This window comes from Podarcis gaigeae (assembly GCF_964106915.1).
Source record: "Podarcis gaigeae genome assembly, chromosome: 7".
Lineage (NCBI taxonomy): Eukaryota > Metazoa > Chordata > Lepidosauria > Squamata > Lacertidae > Podarcis > Podarcis gaigeae.
In genome coordinates, this window is record NC_139683.1 from 45484949 (window position 1) to 45509258 (window position 24310).

General features: G+C 40.9%; 1 protein-coding gene across 2 annotated transcripts in view; it reads left to right on the forward strand.

The window, feature by feature from the left end:
- Window positions 1-1939: 1939 nt before the first annotated feature.
- The window catches only part of NPC1 (NPC intracellular cholesterol transporter 1), a 42148-nt gene continuing 19777 nt past the window's right edge, over window positions 1940-24310 (forward strand). The window contains exons 1-11 of one of the 2 annotated variants that reach the window (XM_083748733.1): window positions 1940-2573; window positions 11765-11887; window positions 12308-12414; window positions 13452-13627; window positions 14576-14743; window positions 15468-15717; window positions 19526-19602; window positions 20112-20482; window positions 21874-22100; window positions 23098-23198; window positions 24030-24132. In XM_083748733.1, coding sequence (XP_083604859.1) covers window positions 2472-2573; window positions 11765-11887; window positions 12308-12414; window positions 13452-13627; window positions 14576-14743; window positions 15468-15717; window positions 19526-19602; window positions 20112-20482; window positions 21874-22100; window positions 23098-23198; window positions 24030-24132 — 1805 coding nt within the window. In that variant the 5' untranslated portion in view covers window positions 1940-2471. The remainder of the gene's footprint in view (window positions 2574-11764; window positions 11888-12307; window positions 12415-13451; window positions 13628-14575; window positions 14744-15467; window positions 15718-19525; window positions 19603-20111; window positions 20483-21873; window positions 22101-23097; window positions 23199-24029; window positions 24133-24310) is intronic. The other variant, XM_083748734.1, reaches the window with a different exon arrangement.

Here is a 24310-nt window from a genome sequence, read left to right on the forward strand (position 1 = left end):
AACTTGCTTATGAATCACAAAAGAGTGATTTACAAATCATGAAAGAAACTGGGCCAAAGGAAGCTGCTGAATGAGCTTTTCTAAAAAAGAAAAGAAAAAGGGCGTAACTGGCTGTGGTTTATCATCCAGCCATACTGCAAGTCATCTAAACATGAAAATTAGTCATAGCTAACTGACTCGTGGTCTGGTTCCCAATGAAGTCTCCTGAGCAGCATAATTGACAGTAGTTTCATTTGGATCACTGCGGGCTGCATTCTATTCTGTGTAGAATATCTTAAAATGGATGATTTTGGTTCCTTGTTAATGTAGTTTTTTGTTGCCCTAAAACAAAAACAAAAAATCACAATCGACCCTCATCTACCTTTTCAGCAATTCATATTTTCACCACCAGCTGGCTCTAAGAGAGGTTGCAAAACATTTTTGTTCCCATAGGAACCGCTGATTGACAGAGATATTCTTTCCTGATTACTCATTCCTCCACTCCTGAGTCAGATTACAAACAAGTTTATAGATTAGAAGCTTTGGTCACCCAGTTCTAACAATTACAACACTTGTCAGGCCACTTCATGTCAGCAGTACACACAGACATTTTACACCCACAGCAACAACATATTGGGCTGAATTTATCCATGCTGCAACTCCAGCAAAATCCATACTATCACAATGGCTGATAAAACCTGATATAGCACAATGGGATTACGGTAATTACCGTAACTGAAGTACTTTTATGAAGAGGAATGTGCACTTAGAGTCACAGTCCTATGCACATTTACCTGGGAGGATGCTTGGTGAGTTGCATGTCAGATTTAAAGACGTGCATTGGCAGCCACTGTCTTATCGCTTCCTTATCAAGAGATGCTGAAAAATGTGAATGAGGAGATCCACAGCCATTGATCCAGTTACCTTTATGTTCAGTGGGAGCCTCACCCACAAAGATACACAGTATGGGGCAGACACGTAAACACATTGGGAAGAAATAAATCTAGGCTCCTCAAGAAATGACGCATTTTAAATAAAGCACAGCTTTATGACAAACACACCCATTGTTCACAGACTTGTTATAAAAATGAGATAGTTTGACTCATTGCAATGTTGGTCCCTCAAGCACACCACACGATTAGCAACCATGAACAAAAGCAACTACGGGCATAGAAGTGCCAGAATAAAAAAGAAGTTTGGTTGTTTTCAATGTTCTAGGTCTGAATTGGGCTGACATTGTATGTGAAACTTAGATCCCAGTTCAGCCCCCCTACTACTTTTTAAAAGGACATTTGGCGACATTTATTAGAGGAGTTATAATTCATATTATAGATTCAGGTAGGTAGCTGTGTTGGTCTGATGCAGTCGGGGGGGGGGGGAATAAAAATTGTCCAGTAGCACCTTATAGACCAACTAAGTTTGTTCTGGTATAAGCTTTTGTGTGCATGCACACTTCTTCAGATACCAATTAATATTATGTTTATTTATATCCCACCTTTTCCCCTGATGGTCTCAAGGTGGCTTACAGCTAAAAAAAGAGACATTAAAAACAATTTAGCATTAATAAGATATGTGAGATCTATTAAAGCATAGCACCTTGTTTAAGAAAAATGTTGGCAATGCATAGGCATAGTGCCTCTGAGAACGTGCAGAGTTTTTCGGAAGAAAGGACTTTCAAAGAGTCTCACTGAACATGTGCAAAATGGCTTTTGAAATGCTTCCTTGCCTGTCCAGTGAGGGCAAAATCTTGCACCTCTCACTTTCTGTTTGGAGGCTGCAGGCTGGGAATAGGGACCTGAAACGGAGAGGGCCATAAAATCAACCTTGGAGCAAATCGAAGAAAAACTGGAGCTACAAACATATGCCTGGACGGACGCCCAACACATTTATGAGCTTTCATGGCGCAATACCCAAGGACGCTTGCCAGGAGGGAAAGCCTACAGATTACAGCAGGATTTTCTTAAAACTCCAAAAGGCGAAACAGGAATTCCCGCTGGGCGCGTCAGCGCAGAAGCAGGCCCTACCGAGTTGAAGCCTTACTCCCATGTAAAGCGTACATAGCTTGGATTGCGGCCTAACCCGTTCAGGGACGGCAACAAACTTTTTCCAGCGGCACCAGAGAAACAGGTTACTCCTGGGGCAGCCGGACGCGTTTCTTGGGCGGGCGCGCAGGTGGCGTGACGGGGCCGCAGCTCCGCCTCACAGGAAAAGGCGGCCAACTTGGGCTGGGCCTAAGGCGGAGCTGAGGCGACGCCGACCGCTTTGGTTGGCGGCGGGCGAAGCGGCTTTCCGACATCGCCTCAGATCTCAGCGCCGCCCCTCGCGGAGGAGGAGGAGAACGAGGAGAAGGGACGGAGGAAGGGGCGGGACCGCCGAGCCTTCCGTCTCTGAAGCGCCTCAGTCGCAGTTCCCGCCTTGACTACGTTGGCCGCCCAGCGACTTCGCAGGTTGCCGGAGCCCCACAGTTAATCGAGCGGGAGGCTCCTCGGGGAATGGGGAGCCGCGCTGGGCCAGGCGGCCAAGGCGGCTGCTGCGGGCTGTGCGGCCTCAGGGTCGCCGTCGCCTTCTTCTTGCTGGCGCTTCTGCCCGGCCGGGTGAGTGGAGAGGGTGCCTTCAGGGTGGAGGAGTATAAAGCTGGCGTGGGGCTAGGGGTGTGTGTGGTGGTGGTGGGTACATTTTGGGGTAGAGGAAGACCCCTCACAGACTTGTCTAAAGGTCCCTGACTGTGTAATGAGAAAAGGTTTATTGGGGGGGGGGGGTTCGAGATGAATTCTTGGGGGTTTGGTGGGTTCCGACCTTAGCAGCATTAGTAAGAAAATATACCCCGGGGTGGAGGTGGGTAGGGAGAGACTTTGGGGTGCAATTCTGGGCAAAATGCTGTTTTACTCGAAAGTAACTCCTGTTGAGTTTTGTGGGACTTGCTTCCAGATCCGTCTGGGTAAGACTTCTGCTTTAACAGCAGCTGGCCCAGGTATCTGTTCAGCTTCAGATAGTTCTGGTTAAGAGTTCTGCTTTGCTGGCATGGAGGAGCAAAGGGATGCGGTAGGTCACGAGAACTTTAAAATTAGGACGGGCAGTCAGTCGTTGCTGTCTCTATGTCAAGCACTTTAATTGTAAAAGGAAGCTTACATCTTCAGAGCCGGGTCAAGGGTGGGGAACTTGCAGCCTTCAAACATTGCCAGCCCATAACTTCTCTCCTGATCTATGCAGGCTGGAGCTGCGGGGTGAGGTGGGGGTGGGCAAGGACATCCTGAGGAGTACAGATTACCTCCCCCCTCCCCCCAGTGTAAGGCAATTTCCACCCTTCCTTGGGAAGTGCTTGAGCCTGTTGCAGAGAGCAAATTGGTGTATTGTAGATTGCAGGCCCTTGTGGATTGCAGCCTACAGTTCGTTTCAGGTCTTATTTATCTTGCACCAGGGGTATGTGTGGTACTTCACAGTGTAAAAGAGGGCAGGCTTTTAGAGCTTGCAATCTAAACTTTGATGCAAGGTAAGTGGTGGCATCACATAGGTATTCTGGGAGGCAGTTCCAAGCATATAGGGGAGCAAAGGAGGGAGACTGGAGTGAGCCTATTCTGCTGTAAGAATGTTGACAAACCCACAGGTAGTTTTAGGGGAGCACATTGAGTGCAAAGCCTCAGGGGGGCCATCAGGGGCGTGGCAACTAGAATGGAGTGAGAGAGGCAGAAGGGCACCAAATTTTGGCATAGCACAGGGTGTCAAATTTGAGACCCCAGGGTCCACCACGGTAAAATAGCAAAATCCAGCTGTTAAAAAAAAATTCAGTGATGAGAAGTCTGTTTTGTCATGAAAAGAGTGGTAAATCATTTTGTAGTTGAAAAAATGGCTGGGTGAAAGCAGCATAAATGACTAATTGTCTGAATACTGTAGTAGCGTTATTGTGCAAGCAAGACTGAGAAATCACCTGGGTTAGGTAATTTGCCAGACATTATTATTCAAGCAACTAGGTGACATTCATAATATTGCAATAAATGGTTTCTTACAGTTCCAATACTTACTTGTAAACCTGCTGTTATTCATAGATGTATCTTGCATTCAAAACTTTTGTTGATGCTACAAATTTAAAAGCAAGTTGTGTGCTGCCAAATAGATGCAAAGCAGTAAAGTGAAGTTAGACATCCATAACCCATTATTTTGGCTGACTGGACTCCTCAGTGGTTGTTGAGTCCTAAGAATCTCATTTTCAGTTCCACTCCCCAAGGAATCTAGGTCTTATTATTTAAAATTGAAAGTCTGAGAAGTTCACATTTAACACACCTGGCAGTGATACATTGTTTGGATATGATCTGCATTGACACAATGCAGAAGTACTCAGTGGACTTGTTTCGCAAGAGTTGTGCTAAGAGCAGTCACAGCTCTCCGTTGCTCTTCTCTTGGATACCTGATGAATATAGCACAGATAACTTCCTGTATTTTCTTTACTTTCTGATGCTTATTCCAAGTGACATGATAAACCTTTGTTATGCCTAACACATTCTCTTTTGCTTCTTGGGTAAGACACTAACCATCAAGAGCATAGACGTGGTTGAGCAGATGTGTCATTGAATGCTGAATGACAGACATTGGAGTAATAGATGCAACTTCCATATTACTGTATCTGCATGATGGTTATTTCTACCATTGTTGTACAGTGGTACCTTGGGTTACAGATGCTTCAGGTTACAGACTCTGCTAACCCAGAAATAGTACCTTGGGTTAAGAACTTTGCTTCAGGATGAGAACAGAAATTGTGTTCCGGTGGCACGGCAGCAGCGGGAGGCCCCATTAGCTAAAGTGGTGCTTCAGGTTAAGAACAGTTTCAGGTTAAGAACGGACCTCTGGAATGAATTAAGTACTTAATCCGAGGTACCACTGTATTCCTATCTGTCATATCTAAGAGGCACAGGAAACCAGAGGTAGAAAAGTGGCAACTCTACAGAATAGCAGCTGGTTTCCTACTGATCGTTGCTGCTGTAGGCTTTGCTAGTGGCCTGCATGGAAAGAAGTGGAACTGGCTTGCGGCTACCCATAGAGATCATAATGAATATAAGCAGTTTCAACAAACCGTTCACATGCCTTAGTGTTCCTTTGGAGTTGTGTATGAGAGATGTGAGATTTACCTACTGCTACTGGGGCACATTATGTCATTGAGACAGTACATGCACTGTTCTTTGCCATGTGTCCTTTATCTTATAAGAAAGAATTAAGATATGCATATTTGGCCACCATTATCCTCCCCCCATCCAAACTTTATTGAATTATTTAAAAACAATTACCAAGCATGAAGTGTTTGACTTCCAGGAAAAATACACTAAAGTTGTTAAGCCTTGTATGTAGTCACTCACATGGCATCAAAACAGACTGCTTGGAAAATATTATACATTAGAGACTAAGCTCATATCCACAGGGTATGCTTCATTCTAGGGTGTTTAAGATAATTTCTCCATAGTGGCGACGTGTGGAGTATACAGTGTTTAGAAATAGTGGTACCTGTATTGAGCACAGCTTTTCCTTGTTCATACTAGGTGCTTAAATAGGTTGGGAGCTTAGTGATCAACAGGGCCCCTTTCTGCAAAATGAAGTAAAAGAGTGCACTGCTTCAAGTTGCAGATGGAGATCATTTGGAATGTTCCTCTGCCTTAAAAGAAGCTCCCTGCAAGTATTAAGATATAACTTTTATTCCTGGTGTGCTACTTTTCTACTAGCCGGGAGCGTTCACATAGAAAAAGATTGCAAAATGGTAGTTTTGAACAGCATTCTGAAGTGGTGTAGTCAATTCTACCGCCTTGTTTATGTATTTATTACATTTATATCCCACCTTTCCTTCAAGTTGCTCAAGAAAGCATACATAGTTCTCTCTTTAGCTGGGTGGTGTGCGGAGTGAGGAGGGAGTGGGGCTTCTGTCGAGTTTAGTGGGAGTAAGTTTAATGTATGCTTTAAGTTGGTATAATATTGCACTACTGTTGGGAGGTGGGACTGATTATGATTTAGGAAAGGAATGCTGTCAAGTAGATGTGTGGGAAGCTGCTGTGTCTCTGTGTATCCTAAAATTAGAGGACTACAGTATTGAACTATGTGAGCTGAAAGGGTGTTTTAACCTTTGAGAGTTCCTGCAGTGGCACTGTGCAGTGCTGTGTGAGCACCAAAATGTGTGACATTTTAATTTAGGTAACCTCTATGTAGGTAAATTCCATTTTATGAGCCATCTTCTTTTGGTAAAAATTGGATGGTTTTGCATAAATTCAAAATTTAAACTTAGGCATTAAGCTGGTATTAAGAGCCTAGTTCACTGTACACATAGTGTGAAATCCTATTTAAGGAATCTTAACTAGGGTATGGTATGATGTCTGCATGGATAAATTACAGAACAACAACCATCTCTTGGTCTTTGGGTGCTACTGTGCAATGAGGGAGAACCAACACTAGGTGTTCGATTTCAAGGAAACTTTAATTATGATTTGGATTCTAAATTCAGGTTAGCCAAAACCATGATATGGTGTGATGTCTGAAGTAGCTGTTTGGTGTGTTTGAATATTATAGGATCACAATAGGAGAGTACATTCTATGGTTTGTAGTTAGAAAAAGCTTCAATAGACTGGTTGGAAACTTGGCAGTGTAAAAGATGATGGTCCATGCTGAATTTTGGGTAGAAAGGATGAGAAATGATTTTGAATGAATTTTTTTTTTAATGGTATGAGACATTGGTGTGCTGATGGTGCTTTTATTCTATAGATTTTGTTATGGTGTTTTTTTGGGGGGGGAATCTTCATTTATATTTTGTATTTTGGGAAATGGTTTGTTGTGTTAGGTTAAGAGGAATGTCTAGTATGTGCTGTGAGTTGTGCAATATGTTTGTAGTTTGGTCACAAAAAGAGCTTTTCAAAACTATGTTAGTCAATGGTATTTCCTAAGGCGTTTGACTTCATATGCTCAATACAAACCTATTGTGAGAAAGTTTTAAGTGGAATGTTGGGTGGAATAAGAATGAGTGTGGGCAGAGAGGGTCAGTTGGAAAATGACAGCATGGCTGTGCAATGGGACAGAGAAGGAGCTGGGAGTGGATGTGAGATGCGAGGAGATGTGGCGGGGGGGGGGGAGCACTTCCAGACCAATACTTCATTTTCAAGAATTTATAATTCAGGTAAGCCAAAAGGTTAGAAGTTAAGTGTGAAAGGAGATGGGGTTGTGGAATATCTCTAACATTCACAGTGGCAATCTCATTAAAGAGGAGTCTGGTTAGGAGGAAAAGTTGGCAATCCGTCTTACCTTATTTCACTCAATAATGTAACCACTTAATAGTCATCAGATGTTACATTTGAATTGTTGCCCTTCTGAATGGTCTGAGATAACTTATTAATGATATTTATTAGTTTATTTTTCTGTTTCAATAGAATTGTAGCCCTAGCCTCCTCAAAACTTAATCAAATAAACAACCCTTTTTAGTTTAATATGTTGTGTTAAAGCCTTTTCCATGTTCACTCAAAGTTGCAAAATACTTGGAAAATAAAGCTAATATGTTGTATTTTGTGTAGGATAGTATATATCGGGGTGGGTAGGTGAGTGCGCGCGCACACACACACACACACAAAAAATATATAAAAATACAGTGGTACCTCAGGTTACATACGCTTCAGGTTACATACGCTTCAGGTTACAGACTCCACTAACCCAGAAATAGTGCTTCAGGTTAAGAACTTTGCTTTAGGATGAGAACAGAAATCGTGCTCCGGTGGCGCAGTGGCAGCGGGAGGCCCCATTAGCTAAAGTGGTGCTTCAGGTCAAGAAGGAAAGCTGCAACTGAGAACTAAAAAGGTTTCACATTGGTAGCCTCCCTATGAATTTTATGTGTCCCCAATCTAACAGATGTGCACAGTAATTTGTGGCAGTTTCTATTAATATAAACCACTTAAAAGTAGATGTATGTGAATGGAACTTAAGGAAAAAATCTCACATAGTTTTCATTCATGCATCTTGGTATTACTAATAATGAAAGCAGGTAGTATCCATAGATGTAATGCTCCAAAATTGAGTGTAGGCATTTTTGCATATGGTTCAAATGGGTTTAGATAAATCTCAGTGTTTCATAGGGTGATAGTTGAATCACAGCAACAAATATGAGAGAATGTTTTTGATTTTATCATTAATTCAAGTCTGCAGTAGCTGAAACGTTTCCAAGAATACTTGCAAAGAGAAACATTGTAGTCCTAAACAATAGTGCCTCAGTTCTTGTCAAAAAGGCGAATGATTTATAAAAAGAAGCTGGTGTTTTTCTGGTATACATGAGAGACTTTTGTGTAATTGTTTCTTATACATGTTCAATTTGAGGAGGGAAGAAATGACAGATACAATTTTATGTGCTTTGAGGGTTTTTAAAGATATAATTTAATTATAATGAATTGTTATATGCCTATAAGCATCAGATGCCTTCAGTATACAGTGGTACCTCGGGTTAAGAACTTAATTAGTTCCAGAGGTCCTTTCTTAACCTGAAACTGTTCTTAACCTGAGGTACCACTTTAGCTAATGGGGCTTCCCGCTGCTGCTGGTGCGCGATTTCTGTTCCAAGGTACCACTGTAGTAATAAATGGGTAGGATTCAAATCAATTTAAATCACCAATGAGAAAAGGCTGATTTGAATGCTTCCTAAGTGGCATGACCTTTGTAATGACATTTGTCTAATTATATAACCAACACCTGCAAGTCTGTTCACCATCTTATCCTAACCCACTTATCTGGCCTGAATGGGAGAGGTGCTAATCAGAAGATAATATGCTGAATTTAGGGAACACAGAAAAGCCATATTCTCCTTTTAAGAATTGTAATATTGAAGATTACAAGATGGTTTGAATATATAGGCTTGAGTGCGTCGACATCAACAGCCAAAAAAGAATTGTCTTCCTCTTTCCACACCTGGCCAGTTGGTTTGAAGAGCTGCAGCTCTGACATGAGGAGCAGAACCTGAGCTTTCCATGCTGCTAAGTCAAAACGTTTCCTAGCAACCAGCTGATTCATGCCTCAGACTTGGGCAGCTACACTCACTTAAGGCTAGTTCTGCAACAACGAACCATATGCCAAAGTACTGTAGATTCAGGGCATGTGTAAGAGAGTGGTGCTTCTCTCTTAACAGAAGTGGCAGTGCAGCCACTACTGAAAAAGCTGCCCTGGATTCAGTTTCCATTGATGTTTTTACTGTTACGACTGTAGTATTCCATTTTTATATTGTACAGTGTCTTGTTCCATTTTATAACTAAGTAAGGTTTATAAATATAATAAATACATAAAATATGATGTGCATATCCCTATTGATGCATAATCGTAAGCAATAGAGAACAGACATAATTCTACAAAGTGTAGTTCCAAAAGTTCATTTTTGTAAGGGAACAAAGTCAAGGCTAAACAGAAATCTGGCAATCTGTCCTTGTAAGCCAAGTACATTACATACAACAAAACTGTTGGAAGTCTTTCCAAAAAAAAATGTGGAATCTAATCTTTAACCTCGTATGTGTAGATCCCTCTATAGATGAAAAAAGCTTCCAGAAATTTATAAGTTTCAAAGTATTAATGACAAAAAACTCAGTTAAGCTTTTACTGTATTAAGATTACTAAAAGTATTACTCTTCAAGATACAATGCATGAAACCCTGCAAATGCAAATTCAAACAGAAAATAGAAAATTGATTGAAAATAACTATTATAAGCATCCCTGTTATATGTATTGCACCAGTAAGATAACCAGTGCTTTTTTCTTTTAAAAAAAACCAAAGTTTAGGGATACTCTCATTTTCCTACTCATATCGAAATACTGCCCCTCAATGAGGCCAAACTTAGATTCACAAAATGTTTAGGGGTCTGCACACCCCTGTGTCTCCCCAGAAAGAAAGCACTGAAGATAACTAATAGCAAAGTCTGCTAACAATATTTAGTACTAACATAACATTTCAAGAACAAGTACTTCCAATATTCGGCAAAAATCCTATAAAGAAGATCAGCATTAATATTCTTCTATTGCAGATTGGGGGATGGAAAGCAGCTGAAGCTGAAGGAAAAGCGGCTTGAATAAGGTTCCCAATGCCTGATAATATTTCAGCCAGGGACTTGGTACTTTATAAGCCCTCTAAACTTTATACAGTGTTGCTAGTCATTCTAGCTGTTGTTTCGAGTTGCAAGAGAACACCAGTCTCTTGATGAGATAGGAGAAAGATGCCGATGACAGCACATTTCCTTTCAGCCCTGTGGATAAAGTGTTGTCACTAGACTGTCACATGATGCATGTGAGACATCAGAAGTCTTTGCCTTGCACATCTTTCTCTCCCTGCCTGTCTCATGCAAGTCTAGTGATTTTTCCGTATACCTTTCATCACAGAATTTAATACAGCCTGTATGTACACATCATTCTCATAAGACTGATATTTTAAAAAAGGGAATCCATTTGCAAGTTGATGAGGGAAAACTGGAATGATCACACTTTCATCATTAATTACCAGTTCAGAGAAGTTGCTGACTGAGCTTGCTTCGTAAAGGTTTACTTGGTTTGAGTCCTTTAGTCAAGGACTCAAAAAGGAGCCTTTTTTCAGCCCAAAGGCCACATTTCTTTCTGAGCCAGAACAAAAGTGGACAGAGCACCAAATGTAAAACTATGTACACTATGCTACTTTATATACATTTACACACACTTTAAAGCAAGAGGTGTTATCAGTCCAAGGGCACATTCCAGCTAGGAGGAAAACACTGGGTGTGAAGCAGAACCAGTGAGGGGGGTGGCTGGAAAGAGAAGTGTGGAGTCTGTATATGGTCTCTGGGACTGCAGAAACCAAGGAGTATTTTTGGCCCAAATGCTTTTGTGTAACCAAACACAATTCTGAAAGCCTCCCTCCCATGTAGCTCTGTGCTCTTGGCCCAGAGTATCCTATGTAAACCATATAAATGTTAGAAAATTGTTTCTTAGCCCTCTCTTTTTCTAGTGTTTGCTATCAAATAACTGTATTTATTTCATATAATTTATTTCGTTAGAAGTGAAGGCTGCCAACAGGAAGTAATGAAGGCCATCAACATGGATGGCTTTAAACGAGGATTGGACAAATTCATGGAGAATAAGAATATCAATGACTGCCGACCATTATGGATATGTTCTACCTTCACTTTCAGAGGCAATATGCCTCAGAATGGTAGCTGCAGGATGTGGGGAGAGTAGACTTGGGCTCAGGTCCTGCTTTCTGACCTCATAGGCATCTGGTTGGCCACTGTGAGAACAGGATGCTGGACTAGATGTGCCTTTATTTTTGACCAGATTTAAAAGTGATTTGCATCCTAAGAACCTTTCTCTGAAACTGATAATGACTCCTTACCATTTATGCATATTTGTTGAATATTTGACATCTGATATTTGACTGTAAGATCAGATCAAAGGTTCACCTAGTCCTACATTGCACAGTGGCCAACTAAATGCTCTTAGTGATTACAACGGTTCTTAGGGAATTTGTGTGTGCAAACATTGACCAAGATCCACAAAATGGGACCACTAGTTCTACACAGGGCTTTGAGCCTGTGTTACTGTAAGAGAAATCTCCATCATGTTGAAGGTCGTTCTGAGGTAATGTCACTTGAAAAGCATTGTGTTGGGATCTGGGAAACCCCAGCCTGTTGATAAACTGAAATGCCTGTTGTTTGTGGGTATATTTAAAATGGTATTCTCATAAGCAGCCTCTGTTGGGACACTTTTAACATGCGCCTTGCAAGTGTGAAACCTATGGTCAACACAGTTAACATTCATTATTCTTCCTCTGTAGGCATTTTCAGACTCGTGTATCTGGTATGGCGAGTGTGAAGTTGCTTCTGGAGATAAAAGGTACAATTGTGAATATAAGGGTCCACCGTTGCCACTGCCGAAAGATGGCTATGATTTGGTACAGGTAAGTTTCTAGTGAATTACCATTTTACTGGAAAATAAGAACTTTAGTGGGGATGGGAAAGAAGAACTAAGCATATTTTTTCCTAAACTTAGCCTCTGTAGTTGGTATATGCATTTCTTAATTTGAATGTCTACTCCATAAGGATTACAATCATATCAAATCTACCAGTCTCTTCTTCTGTAATGTTATACTAAGGAAGTATGAAATAGTAATTACTAATTTCACTATTACAGTGATTCTAAGCCTGTTAGTAAGTAAGCTGTTGAAAACAGTGAGATATTTTCCAGGACAATTGTCTAAAGTTGAGTGTGTGACCCTTGCAGTAGACGAAAAAAATCACAGGCTACTTTATAATACTTGAATTTAAAATATTTATATATATATATGTGTGTGTGTGTGTGTATTTGATTTTCTCTTAAGGAACTCTGCCCAGGTTTTTTCTATGAGAATGTTAGCCTTTGTTGTGATGTACAACAACTTCAGACTTTGAAAAACAACTTGGAGCTCCCGCTGCAGTTTCTTTCCAGGTATGTGGGAGCCACTTGTCTGGCTGTTGCTTGTGGTATTTGCCCCCCTGCTCCCGCTTCTCAATAAACTAGAGAAAATATGGTAGACATTTACTTGTCTGGGAAATATAATGGGAAAATATATATCTACAAATGCCTTTATTACAATGTCTGTCTTCACCCAACAAGTGCTCCAGAAGTTGTTCTGCTCATTCTCTGATGGTGGAATGCTACCAGAGAGATGCATTTTAGTAGACAACTTTCTAGAAAGGTTGGTCAAATAAATGTATATAAATATTAAGCATTTTAATGATTTTTATTCTGCTTAATAATATCTCCAGACCTCTTTCCAATAAAAGAGAACTATCTGAAGAGTCTTTGTGATGCTTTCCTCATATTTGTTTATAGTTCATATTTTCTTCAGCTTTTATTGGGGCAACAATACTAAAATTTAAATACAGTGGACCCTCTGGATACGAACTTAATACATCCTGGGGAATCCGTACTTACCCCGAAAAGTCCGTATCTGGAGGCGCTGCTTCTGCGGACACACGCAGCACGATAGAGCACTTCTCTGCACAAGCGCACGTGGCAAAACCCGGAAGTAGACACTTCCGGGTTTGCTGCATTTGTAACTCGAAATTACGTTACCCGAAGGTAATGTAACCCGAGGTAGCACTGTAAATGGTGGTTTCTGAATCTTGGGCTGGAAGCCTACACATTCTTATATGGGAGTATTCCTATAGTAGAACTGACCTCTGAGCATGCATGCGTCAGATTTCTCATTTGATTTCACTGCTGTGCAGCTTACGTAGTTTCATTTCTTTCCTCCAGATGAAATGCTGTGAACTTTTCTGTTCTCAATATTGCTGTAGCCCTTGCTGATCATTCTTAGAACTACACATTTCAGGAGTGCATTATTAATTTAAGCTTTGATATCTGGACCGTAAGAACTGTTAGTTGTTCTTGAAGGCAAATGCTACATTCTGAAAATTCCTGCATTTTGTGTGCACATACTGAATAAAGGAATAAATGTTTAATAATTACTCTCTCTTCAGGTGCCCATCATGTTTTTATAATTTTGTAAACCTGTTCTGCGAACTAACCTGCAGTCCTCATCAGTCTGAATTTCTCAATGTAACCAATACAACTTCATATATTGATCCAATTACAAAAGAGAAGAAAACCTATGTCGCTGAACTGGAGTATTACATTGGAGAAAAATTTGCTAACGGTAAGCGAGGCAAAATAGTTGTGTATCATTTATTTTTGTTCTTAGAAGATTTTATAAAAGCAGTTATTTGCGTATATTCTCATGTGTAAATGAACTGTGTGGTTCATCTGCAAGTCAGAAGTTGAGTAGTATGGAAAAGAGAGCTGTGTGTACATGTGCCATTGAAGTTAGAAAAATGGGATCCAGCATTAATCCTATTTGCAAGGCTAATTCAGGAGACTATAATCTTACAGTTCATTTTCCCCAAAGAATATTAAATCTGGCAACTCCTTTGTTCTCCAGTGCCCCATAAAGAACCAGGGTAGTATTTCTCATCTGCCCTGTCCATTTCTGTTGGCAAACTTCCACTGATGCATGTTGATGCCCTCCTCCTGGGCTCCCACAAGGTTTCCGGTGCTCATAAAATCAGAGGAGCGTGCCCTAGTTTCCTAGGCAATAGAGCAGTTTCCTCCTTTTCTGTTTGAGGAAACTGCTGGGCTTGAACACACCCAGCTACCTTTGCAACCAAATTGCCACATCCTCCTTGTACATTTCAGTTTCCACAGCAAGCAGAAGACTGATTTCCTTTGGTGCTGCTACTGCTGCTGCTGCTGTTTGCCCCAGATCCTCTCACAGCACTGGGGTTGTTATCTTGCCCTCACCTTTTCAGAGGCAGAAATGGCATTCTTGTCTTCTGTAAAGGCTAGTGCAAAGGACAAGAGATCCCTCCTACATGCTTTGCAATTAGTGGAAAACTATGCAGAGAATCCATTGGTGAGCTAATGAGAAGATTTGTGAAGCCTAGATTAATCTTGGACTGTGTCAAAACCTTTTGTCTTCAAGTATTTATTCTGTTATAAATTCAGAATTGCTTTATTTCAGATGCTGAGCCAGCTCAGTAAATTCTTATTTGTATCATTACTTGTATTATCAGCATTGTCTTTTTCTTTATTGAAATGATACTTCTAGCTATGTATAATGCATGTAAAGATGTGGAGGCACCATCAAGCAATGTTAAAGCGCTGGGACTATTGTGTGGAAAAGATGTTAGCGAATGCAATGCAACCAACTGGATTCAGTACATGTTAAGCAAGGATAATGGTCAGACTCCTTTCAACATGATTCCAATATTTTCAGGTAGGAAACAAATGTTTTAAATAAACTTTTCCTTATTGACTATTAGTAGCAAGTGCCTTGAACTTGAGCCACAAATACATACTGAATTTGGACCATCCCCCTAGGCAATGCAGGATTAACTACTGGGCTAATAAGGCTATAGCTTTAGGTGTATGTGCATATAATTTCATACATACATAAAAATGTAAGGCTGTAATCATGCACCGCAGTTTAAATGAGTGCTGATACATACTTCTAAAAGGGTGGAGATGCTGTGAGGTCACTTTGGCTTATCTTCCTCACAATGTTTTTTTCTGTCAGCATGTGTAGAAGAAATATTAGATAAGAACTGTCACTGTTGTCTTTTTCTGCATCTACCGAAGACCACCTTCTTCCAATCAGCCTTTTAAGTTGATATCTTTTCCAGAGTGCATCTGCATTGCAATTCTTTGAAAGATGTTTTATCACTTGTTGTTTGCTGCCCTGGGCTCCTTTGGGCAGAAGGTGGGGTGGGTTAAATGCAATAAATACATCTTTAACTTGTGGCAATTTTGAATGCTTTTTAAATCCTGGATCAAATGGTAAACTTGCTTACACTAGTGAACACAATTTTTTTCTAATGGTTTGGCAACGTTAAAAGTTGAAGTTGCCAAACAGAAACCATGGTTTTAATTTGTCATAAATTATATCTACAATTTTAGTATCTTTGGGTATTTTTTGAGTGTGTTAACTTTTCTCTTGTTAGATGTTTCTATCCATGGAATGACACCTATGAACAATGCCACCAAAGGCTGTAATGAGTCCATGGATGATGTCACTGGGCCTTGCAGTTGTCAGGATTGCTCTATTGTCTGTGGTCCCAAACCACAACCCCCTCCACCTCCTGTACCTTGGCTTTTGCTTGGTTTGGATGCCATGTATGTCATCATGTGGATCTCCTACACAGGATTTTTGCTTGTGTTTTTTGCAACAGTTTTTGGAGTTTGGTGTTACAGGTAAATAGCTCCCTTTTTAAACAGCATTGAAAATTAAGTGTTGGAGTTGTTCATAAACTGTTAAATAATCCCCCTGTTTACTAATTGTAGAATCCAGTGGGACTTTAACTTTTTCTTTTATTCTGCAGCCCCCCACCCCACCCCAGTTCAATCTGCTGTAGAGAGTGAAGCCATGTTGTGTGACAATGAACAGCTTGCACATAGATAGCATTTAGAACATCCCCATACTGCAGTAATGCTTTGTTTTTGCTTAGTGTGCAGTTAACTGAACAGCCACTAGCATTCTCTGTGCTTTAAGGAACTATCTAGGACAAGTATAGCATACCTGTATATTTATACATTTTACACCTACACTGAGTACTGTATAAATTGTCAGACGTGGTGGCATAGCAAGATGAGGAGAGTGCTTGTAATATGTCAGACTTAGCTGGCTTACCTTGAGATTTCTTTTGCACCTGATGTTGACTTAAAATAAATCCTGGGTGCTGCTCAGTGTGGCTGCTGCACTGTGTATCTTCAGCTGCATCGTTTTTATCTCTGAAACTACAGAGGCAGCAGAAAGTCTGTCAGAGTAAACAACTGCCCTATGAGCTGTTCATAGTCATGGGATTCACCCTCCCTGATTGCTCAGTTTTAAAGAGACAGGGAAAGGGGAAATAAAAAATCCCACAATGTATTTAACTCTCAAATTAATTTTTGTTTGTTTACAAATGGTCTCATAGAACCCTTGTCTGTGCCTGACAATTGCACCATTGTAGCTTGGTACAATGAAACTGTTTGTATGAAATTGTACCACACGGAAGCCTCTGGCCAATCTAGTCTGTGCAAACTCTGATTCAGTAGTTCAGTTTTGCTGAGAAAGAGGAAGTGTTTTTGAGAATTTAAATGAGGTCACTAGGAACCTATAATACATTAGCTGGTGAGGGAGATAACTGCTTAAAATGTGTTGAAACCAAACATTGTGCTCTAAAACAAAGTGATTGTGATTGTAGTGCTTCCCAACTAGAAGGTAGTAAAAAAAGCTTGGTGTGCTTATTTTACAAGATGCTTATCAAGGAGAATAACAGGAAGATGTAGCACAATAGAAGGCGATAATAATTCTATTGTTAGAAGGGATGATTAATATCAGCATGCGTAATGATGATGATTCTGTGACCTAGTTTGCATGTCATCTTAAGGCATACTGTATTTTTCGCTCTATAACACGCATCTGACGATAACACGCACATCGTTTTTAGAGGAGGAAAACAAGGGAAAAAACATTCTGAATGAAACAGTGGATGTATCATTTTTGTGCTTCATGCTGTGGCCACAGACATGTGATCTGATGGTGAATTTGGGGTGACCCAATGCAAAAATCCTGAGAATCCCTCTGGATCCATGCTTTGTAACCACGTTTTTGCACCATTGCAGCCCCAGCCAACAGTGGGTGTGTGATTTTGGGGGGGCAGGCTGTAGCCATGGACATGCTATGTGCTCTGATGGTGAATTTGGGCTGACCCAATGCAAAGATCCTGAGGATCCCTGTGGATCCATGTTTTGTAACCACGTTTTTGAACCATTGCAGCCCCAGGCAACAGTGGGTGCGTGATTTTGGGGGGGCAGGCTGTAGCCATGGACATGCTATGTGATCTGATGGTGAATTTGGGCTGACCCAATGCAAAGATCCTGAGGATCCATGTAGATCCATGCTTTTTAACCACATTTTTGCACCATTGCAGCCCCAGGCAACAGTGGGTGCGTGATTTTTGGGGGGCAGGCTGTAGCCATGGACATGCTATGTGATCTGATGATGAATTTGGGGTGACCCAATGCAAAGATCCTGAGGATCCATGTGGATCCATGCTTTCTAACCACATTTTTGCACCATTGCAGCCCCAGGCAACAGTGGGTGCGTGATATTTGGGGAGCAGGCTGTAGCCATGGACATGCTATGTGATCTGATGGTGAATTTGGGGTGACCCAATGCAAAATCCTGAGGATCCATGTGGATCCATGCTTTTTAACCACATTTTAAGTGGGGAGGGAAGGAAAAACACAGAACGGACAAGGAGCATGAGAGGGGTGTGCAGAGAAGCAGTTGGCTAAGAATGCAGGAGGGGGGTATAACGGGAGGGAGGAAAGGAAGGCAAAAGTTTTCCCTCACCTACCCACCCAAGGTAGCCAGCCCGTGCGCGCTCTCTCTCTCTCTCTCTCTCTCTCTCTCTCTCTCCCTCCTGCATGTTTTCAGCAGCACTCTGCTTTCCCCTCTGCTTGCCTGGAGGGGAGGGGCTTTCCCTGCTCTTTGTTCCATTTGAGCAAACACAGCAAGGAAACAGAGGTGGGTGGGCAGTAAGACCCTGAGGCAGAATGCAGGAAAGCAGCCGCTTCCTCTTTTCAGGTTTCCCTTCTCTGTGAAGCGCGATTTGATTTTTGCCTGATTTTTCGGCTCCAGGGACCACACATTCGCTCTATAACACGCACAGACATTTCCCCTTCCTTTTTAGGAGAAAAAATCTGCGTGTTATAGAGGGAAAAATACGGTAGTTTAAAATAAACTATGGTTTAAAGTAAACATGCACTTAGCTCTTTCCTTCAGTGTATCAGTGACAACAAAGAAACCAGAGACTGAAACATTCGAAACCCGAGGTACCACAGTATAGGGCAGAATTAAGTAGTATTCAACAGAATAAACTGGTAATGTTTTCCTGGATTCTAACTTTTTTAGGGAAGAGATAGTGGGGATTGTTAGGTGATTGAGTAGCAAGATAAATAGCAGGTTGGGGAGAAGGCTAGACTGAATATCTCTTCCTGACGCACATGCTAGTGGTGTTAAGAGCATTCAAGTGATCCTCACCTGCAGCCACAAGTGGTACATTCAGGTAAGATTTTATTCAACACAATTAAATAATATGCCTTTTCCAGACTTTACTACTTTGGGTAAGGATCACTTGAATACTCTCAAGAACCCTAGCATTTGTGTCAGGGAGAAATGTATAGTCTCGCTTTCTCCCAATATGCTATTTTATTTTAATTGTCAATAGGCTCATTGCATGACATCTTAAAGCAGCCCTGTTCAGGGAAGTTTTTAATCTGTGATATTTTAGTGTATTTTTGGTTTCTATGGAAGCCGTCCAGAGTGGCTGGGGAAACCCAGCGAGATGGGCGGGGTACAAATAATAAATTATTATTGTTATTGTTATTATTATTATTATTATTATTATTATTATTATTATTAGGAGCCTGATAAATAAATACTTATTGAAGGAGATTTTACCACTCCAGACAGCAGTATTAAAATGTTGAACCTACAACACTTTCCCTTGAAAGGTACAGTCCAGGAAAAGCTTTGCCAGTAGATTCTGATGAATCATGTAGATCACCTGTTTACTAGAACATTTACTACTACATGATGATTTTGAGGTTTCCAAATAAATATTCTCTAACTTGAAGCAAAGAGACTGCTGTAACTCTGCAACGATCCAGTGAGAGAGAGAATGGCACTACGTTGAAGAAGAGCAATTAATGTCAAATATGGCAATGCAGTTACCTGCCACACAAATGGCTAGTGATTGATGCTGGATTTTCCCCAGGCACTATTCAAATACTTTAGCCACCACAGAGTAGCTCAGCGCAAGTACTTGTAATTGATGTAATGAAGACCTAGCTTCCAAAAATTCTCTAATAACAGGAATAAAAATTCTATAATAACAGTTTCTGTATTTTCTTTGCAAACTGTAACCTAGAGTGTCTTGAATCACATTATTAAATAAAATAGAACTGAGAATCCTATCCTGAGTGCTCTTGTTCATGCTCATCTCTTTTACAGGAAGAGACACTTTGTTTCTGAATACACACCTATTGACAGCAACATTGCCTATTCTGTTAACTTACGCCAGAATACTGGTAAGTTCTAGAAAGTAATGATAGAGCGTTTGTGTGTGTTCCTCTTTAAGAACGTTGGTTATAATATATTAAATTACATGCTGGGTTTGTTGTAAAACAATATGTCCTGAATTTTTTCCTTGCACGCCATTTCTCTCTCTCTCTCTCTCTCTCTCTCTCTCTCTCTCTCTCGCTTTCAGTAATAAAAAAGGAACTTGATAATATCAATTATTAGTTTTTAAAATAAATATCCTAGACTACACACAACTCTTCTTCACGGTACTCCCACACGCATTATGCTGGCGTACTTCCTGATTTCTGCATTCAGTGGCTGAATTATGCCCTATTTTATATGGAGTCGGGCTTAATAATGTCATAGTCCTCTTTTTCATTCTCTACAATTTTGTTCCTGTTCCTAAATTAAACAGAAAAACCTGGAAGCCCTAATTAATAGTAATTGTTGGTTAGGTATATGGGTCGTGTTGGAAATGGATATCTTATTTACTCTGGATGTGCTCTTGTTCTTGCAGGAGAAGCTACCTGGTGTGAAAGGCTGGGTGAAAGGTTTGAGAACGTGTTAAGAGTCACATTCACATCATGGGGTGCTTTCTGTGTTCGAAACCCAAGACCTGTTGTGCTCTTTTCCCTGGCTTTTATTGCCATGTGCTCCTCAGGCCTGATGTTTGTCAAAGTAACAACAAATCCTATAGACCTCTGGTCATCCCCAAACAGTGAAGCTCGCAAAGAGAAGGAATATTTTGATACTCACTTTGGACCTTTCTTCCGTACTGAACAACTTATTATCCAAGCTCCAAACGCCAAGCCAGAAATCTATTCTCCATATCCATCAGGAGCAGATATTCCTTTCGGGCCTCCACTAACTAAAGATATCTTGCATCAGGTAATACAGACGGCAGCCCTTTGCATGCTCAGTGGATGCAAGGGTGCAAGCTGGAAAACTGAAATACAAAGGGGTTTGGGGGGGATGCCTTTGATTGGCAGTTACCAATAATTTCAGGGAAGCTTCTGTTCAGATACTTAAGCCCTGTGTAAGCCCTTGAAACCTCTACTATTTCAGGGATAGGTGCCTGCCAGCATAGTACAATCAGAATTGTGTGCCATTCAAGAATTGAATCTGGTACTGCTACTTGTAGTTATAGCTTAGCGGTTCCAGGTAGCTGTGTCCAACTTGGCTATGATTGCACTAAAAAAACCTTGAGGTACATAATGACACTGGTGTAGATGTAGCCATGGTTTAGCACTCCAAATGAATTAAGTCTCCCACCAGACTCGCATGCTCCTAACTCCTTTTCCGATGATGCCTCAATAAGGGGATTGGAAGTCTCCATATCTGCTTTTGATTAACTACAGTTTATCATGTCATCTGAACCCTCAACTATGATTACTCTTTACTGTGGTTAGTTGAATCAAGCTAGCTTCATAGATTCTGGTTTTGAAGTTGGCTTGTTTCTCAACTAATCATAGTTACTCTTAACCTCAGTTTGTCAATTTTTGGATGACACTGCATGTAGTGCTTAATCTGAAATAGAAAGAAAAGCTTTCACATTCTAAATTGCAGGCTTTGCCAGGGGGAGAGGTAGGAGTTTACAAGCCCAAGGCTCACCTCAGCTTGTTCTTGTAATACAAACTGTGGTTTAGAGCAAGCATCCATCCTATGAGGCCTAGGGGGACATTTGAAAATCTAAACTGCAGAGGGTGTACCACAAAGCACCCATTTCACAGAGGAACTGTCAATGCTTAGTACCGCTCCCCCACAAGCAAAACTTTTACACCACCCAAAAACAACACAAAAAGACAATTCCCCCCAAACTGGGAACCACCCAAGCAAAACAACCAAAATAAGCCCCCAAAACCACAATTTAAAAAAAATTAGGAGTGGCAGAGAGCCTGTCTTAGTGGGTGTCTGAGGCCGCTATGCTTGGGAACTCCAGGCTTAGAGTTATGTCTGAACTAGCCTATTGTAGAATTAACAGTTGCTGTATGTTAAAGTAGAATAGAGAATTCTGTATTTATGTCCTACCCTTCCACTGTAAATCAATGCTCTGGGTAGCTTACAGCATAAATGCATAATAAAATAAAATAAAACCATACATTCTAAGCAGTACTATGAAATCTGCATTTTTGTCATCTAATCTCCTTTAGACTGTACAGTTTGAGTCACAGTTGGTTAGCTTTATCCACCATATCTTAAGGTTTGTTTGATGCATGGACATAAGAAAAGTTCTGTTCTGCTGCTATGACACTTAAGTTCTTCCTTTCTCATCCTTTCAGGTGCTAGACTTGCAGAATGCTATTGAAAACATAACTGCTTCTTATAAAAATGACACCGTAATGCTGAAGGACATCTGCCTGGCTCCTCTTGCTCCCTCCAACAACAACTGTACTATTTTAAGTGTACTCAATTATTTCCAGAACAGTCATTCTGTCCTAGATCACAGTATTGGTGATGAATTTTTTGTCTATGCTGACTACCACTCTCACCTCTTGTACTGTGTCCGGTAAGCACAGTGATATTTCACATATATATTTGTAGCTTGTCAAAATTGCTTTTGAATATCTGTTTGACAGACTGACTTTCGTTTCCTTCTTTGGTCTACATGCTTCTTGGATAGTTTACTTGATACAGGGATTGTAGAATACATTTTAAGTAAAACTAAAAAGGAGCTGTTGACTTGGTTTGGAGAAAGCATCATTCATACACCATGCTTTGTGTCCAGGATCAGGGTACCAAGCCCCACCACTGCTTTGGAGCCTGGACAGAATTCCTTGCAAACTGAGGAACTCTGGATTAATATAAGCCAGTGCCTGGGGTGGAGATTGAGCTTGCTCCCTAGTTTCTATTCCTGGTTTCATAAAATTTGCTTTATGAAGGCTTGAACAATTGGCTGAATTGAGCTGATCTTTGTACTTCTAAAGTTCTCACACCTTATTGCTATACTTACATGATTGGAAATAGGATTACTTACTTTGTTGGAAATTGCTTCAGAGTAGGTAAGTAAGGAAGGGTGGTCTAAACCACAGAGCCTAGGGCTTGCCGATCAGAAGGTTGGCGGTTCGAATCCCTGGAATGGGGTGAGCTCCCGTTGCTCAGTCCCAGTTTGAAAGCATGTGAAAGTGCAAGTAGATAAATAGGTACCGCTCCGGCGGGAAGGTAAATGGTGTTTCTGTGCGCTGCTCTGGTTCGCCAGAAGTGGCTTAGTCATGCTGGCCACATGACCCTGAAGCTGTACGCCGGCTCCCTCGGCCAGTAAAGCGAAATGAGCGCTGCAACCCCAGAGTCGTCCATGACTAAGACCTAATGGTCCCTTTACCTTTACCTTTAAGTAGAGAATATACATGATTGAGGTGTTAAGGGAGAAAATGAGATGGAGTCAAGGAAACTTGAAGGGCATTCCAAAGTAAATGCCCTTCACTTCAAAATATGATCTACTGCAATATTGTAACAAGCAATGTTCTACTTGGATAACTGTCAACAACTGTATATGAATTTCACAGGGCTCCAGCCTCTTTGAATGACACAACCTTGCTTCACGATCCGTGTTTGGGAACATTTGGTGGCCCTGTGTTTCCTTGGTTGGTGATGGGAGGATATGATGGTAGGTGTGAAGGATCAAAACAGGTGTGGAAGCCTTGCTGAAATGAAGGTGTAGCCTCCACATCCATTTGTTGTGATTCTCAGTCTCTTTTCAAGACTGTTAAGGTAATACAACCAGCTTAGTATCCAGCCTATAGCCTACACTTTTATCAGCTATGAAATACACACTGCATCTCAAATTGCTGGCAAAACCTTACCACTGCCATGTGGTGTTTCCATGCCATGTGGGAAAATATTCATGGTGAGGAATAGAGTGACTTGCACACAACAAACTGTATTTTCTTGTTTAGCAGGAATTAATAAGACAGTGTAGTATTTAGTCTGGATGGAAAACCAATTTTCTGGTGAATACTATTTAATTTCAGTGCACTGGTTGACAGCCAGTGTGTGAGCTAGTATTCTTTTACTTTATTCAGCAAGGAAGACTCAAGCATACATACCTAAAAGCAATTGTAACACTTTGCATGGGTTGGGGAGGAGAGATGATGGAGTACCTTCTGAGGACAATGGTGTGTGGAGTGGGGGGAGGACTAGTAGTTGGGCCCCCTAAGCCTGGTGGAAAGTTTCATTGAGATTGGTTGCATTTACGTCTGTGTAAATCGGCTTAGGTTAGCACTCATGACACTATTTCTGCTAGTAAATAAAATGGGTTTTACTTAGTGAAGTAGCATGAAGTGAATATGGAAGACGCTTTATAACAGGAGTAGACAACATGTTGCTTGCCATATGTTGTTGGACTCTAGTTCCCATCATTCCTTGGTCATGCTAGCTATAATCTTCTATAATCCTTAAAATAGTTCCTTATGTATTTTATCTTTTTTTTAATACCTAGGTGAAAATTACAATAATGCTACAGCCCTTGTGATCACATTTCCTGTCAAGAATTACTACAACGACACAGAAAGACTAATGAAAGCACAGGCTTGGGAAAAGGAGTAAGTCTTTCTAATTGAGGCTTAACTGAAACATTGCATGTAAAATTCTTATACTGGAGATGAGTCAGTTGCCTGCCCAAGAGAATCTGGCAAGGTCCACTTCACAATTTTTTAAACAAACAACAAGCTATTTGTGTAACTCAGAAATGAACATGTTATAGACGAACTGCTAGTGTTT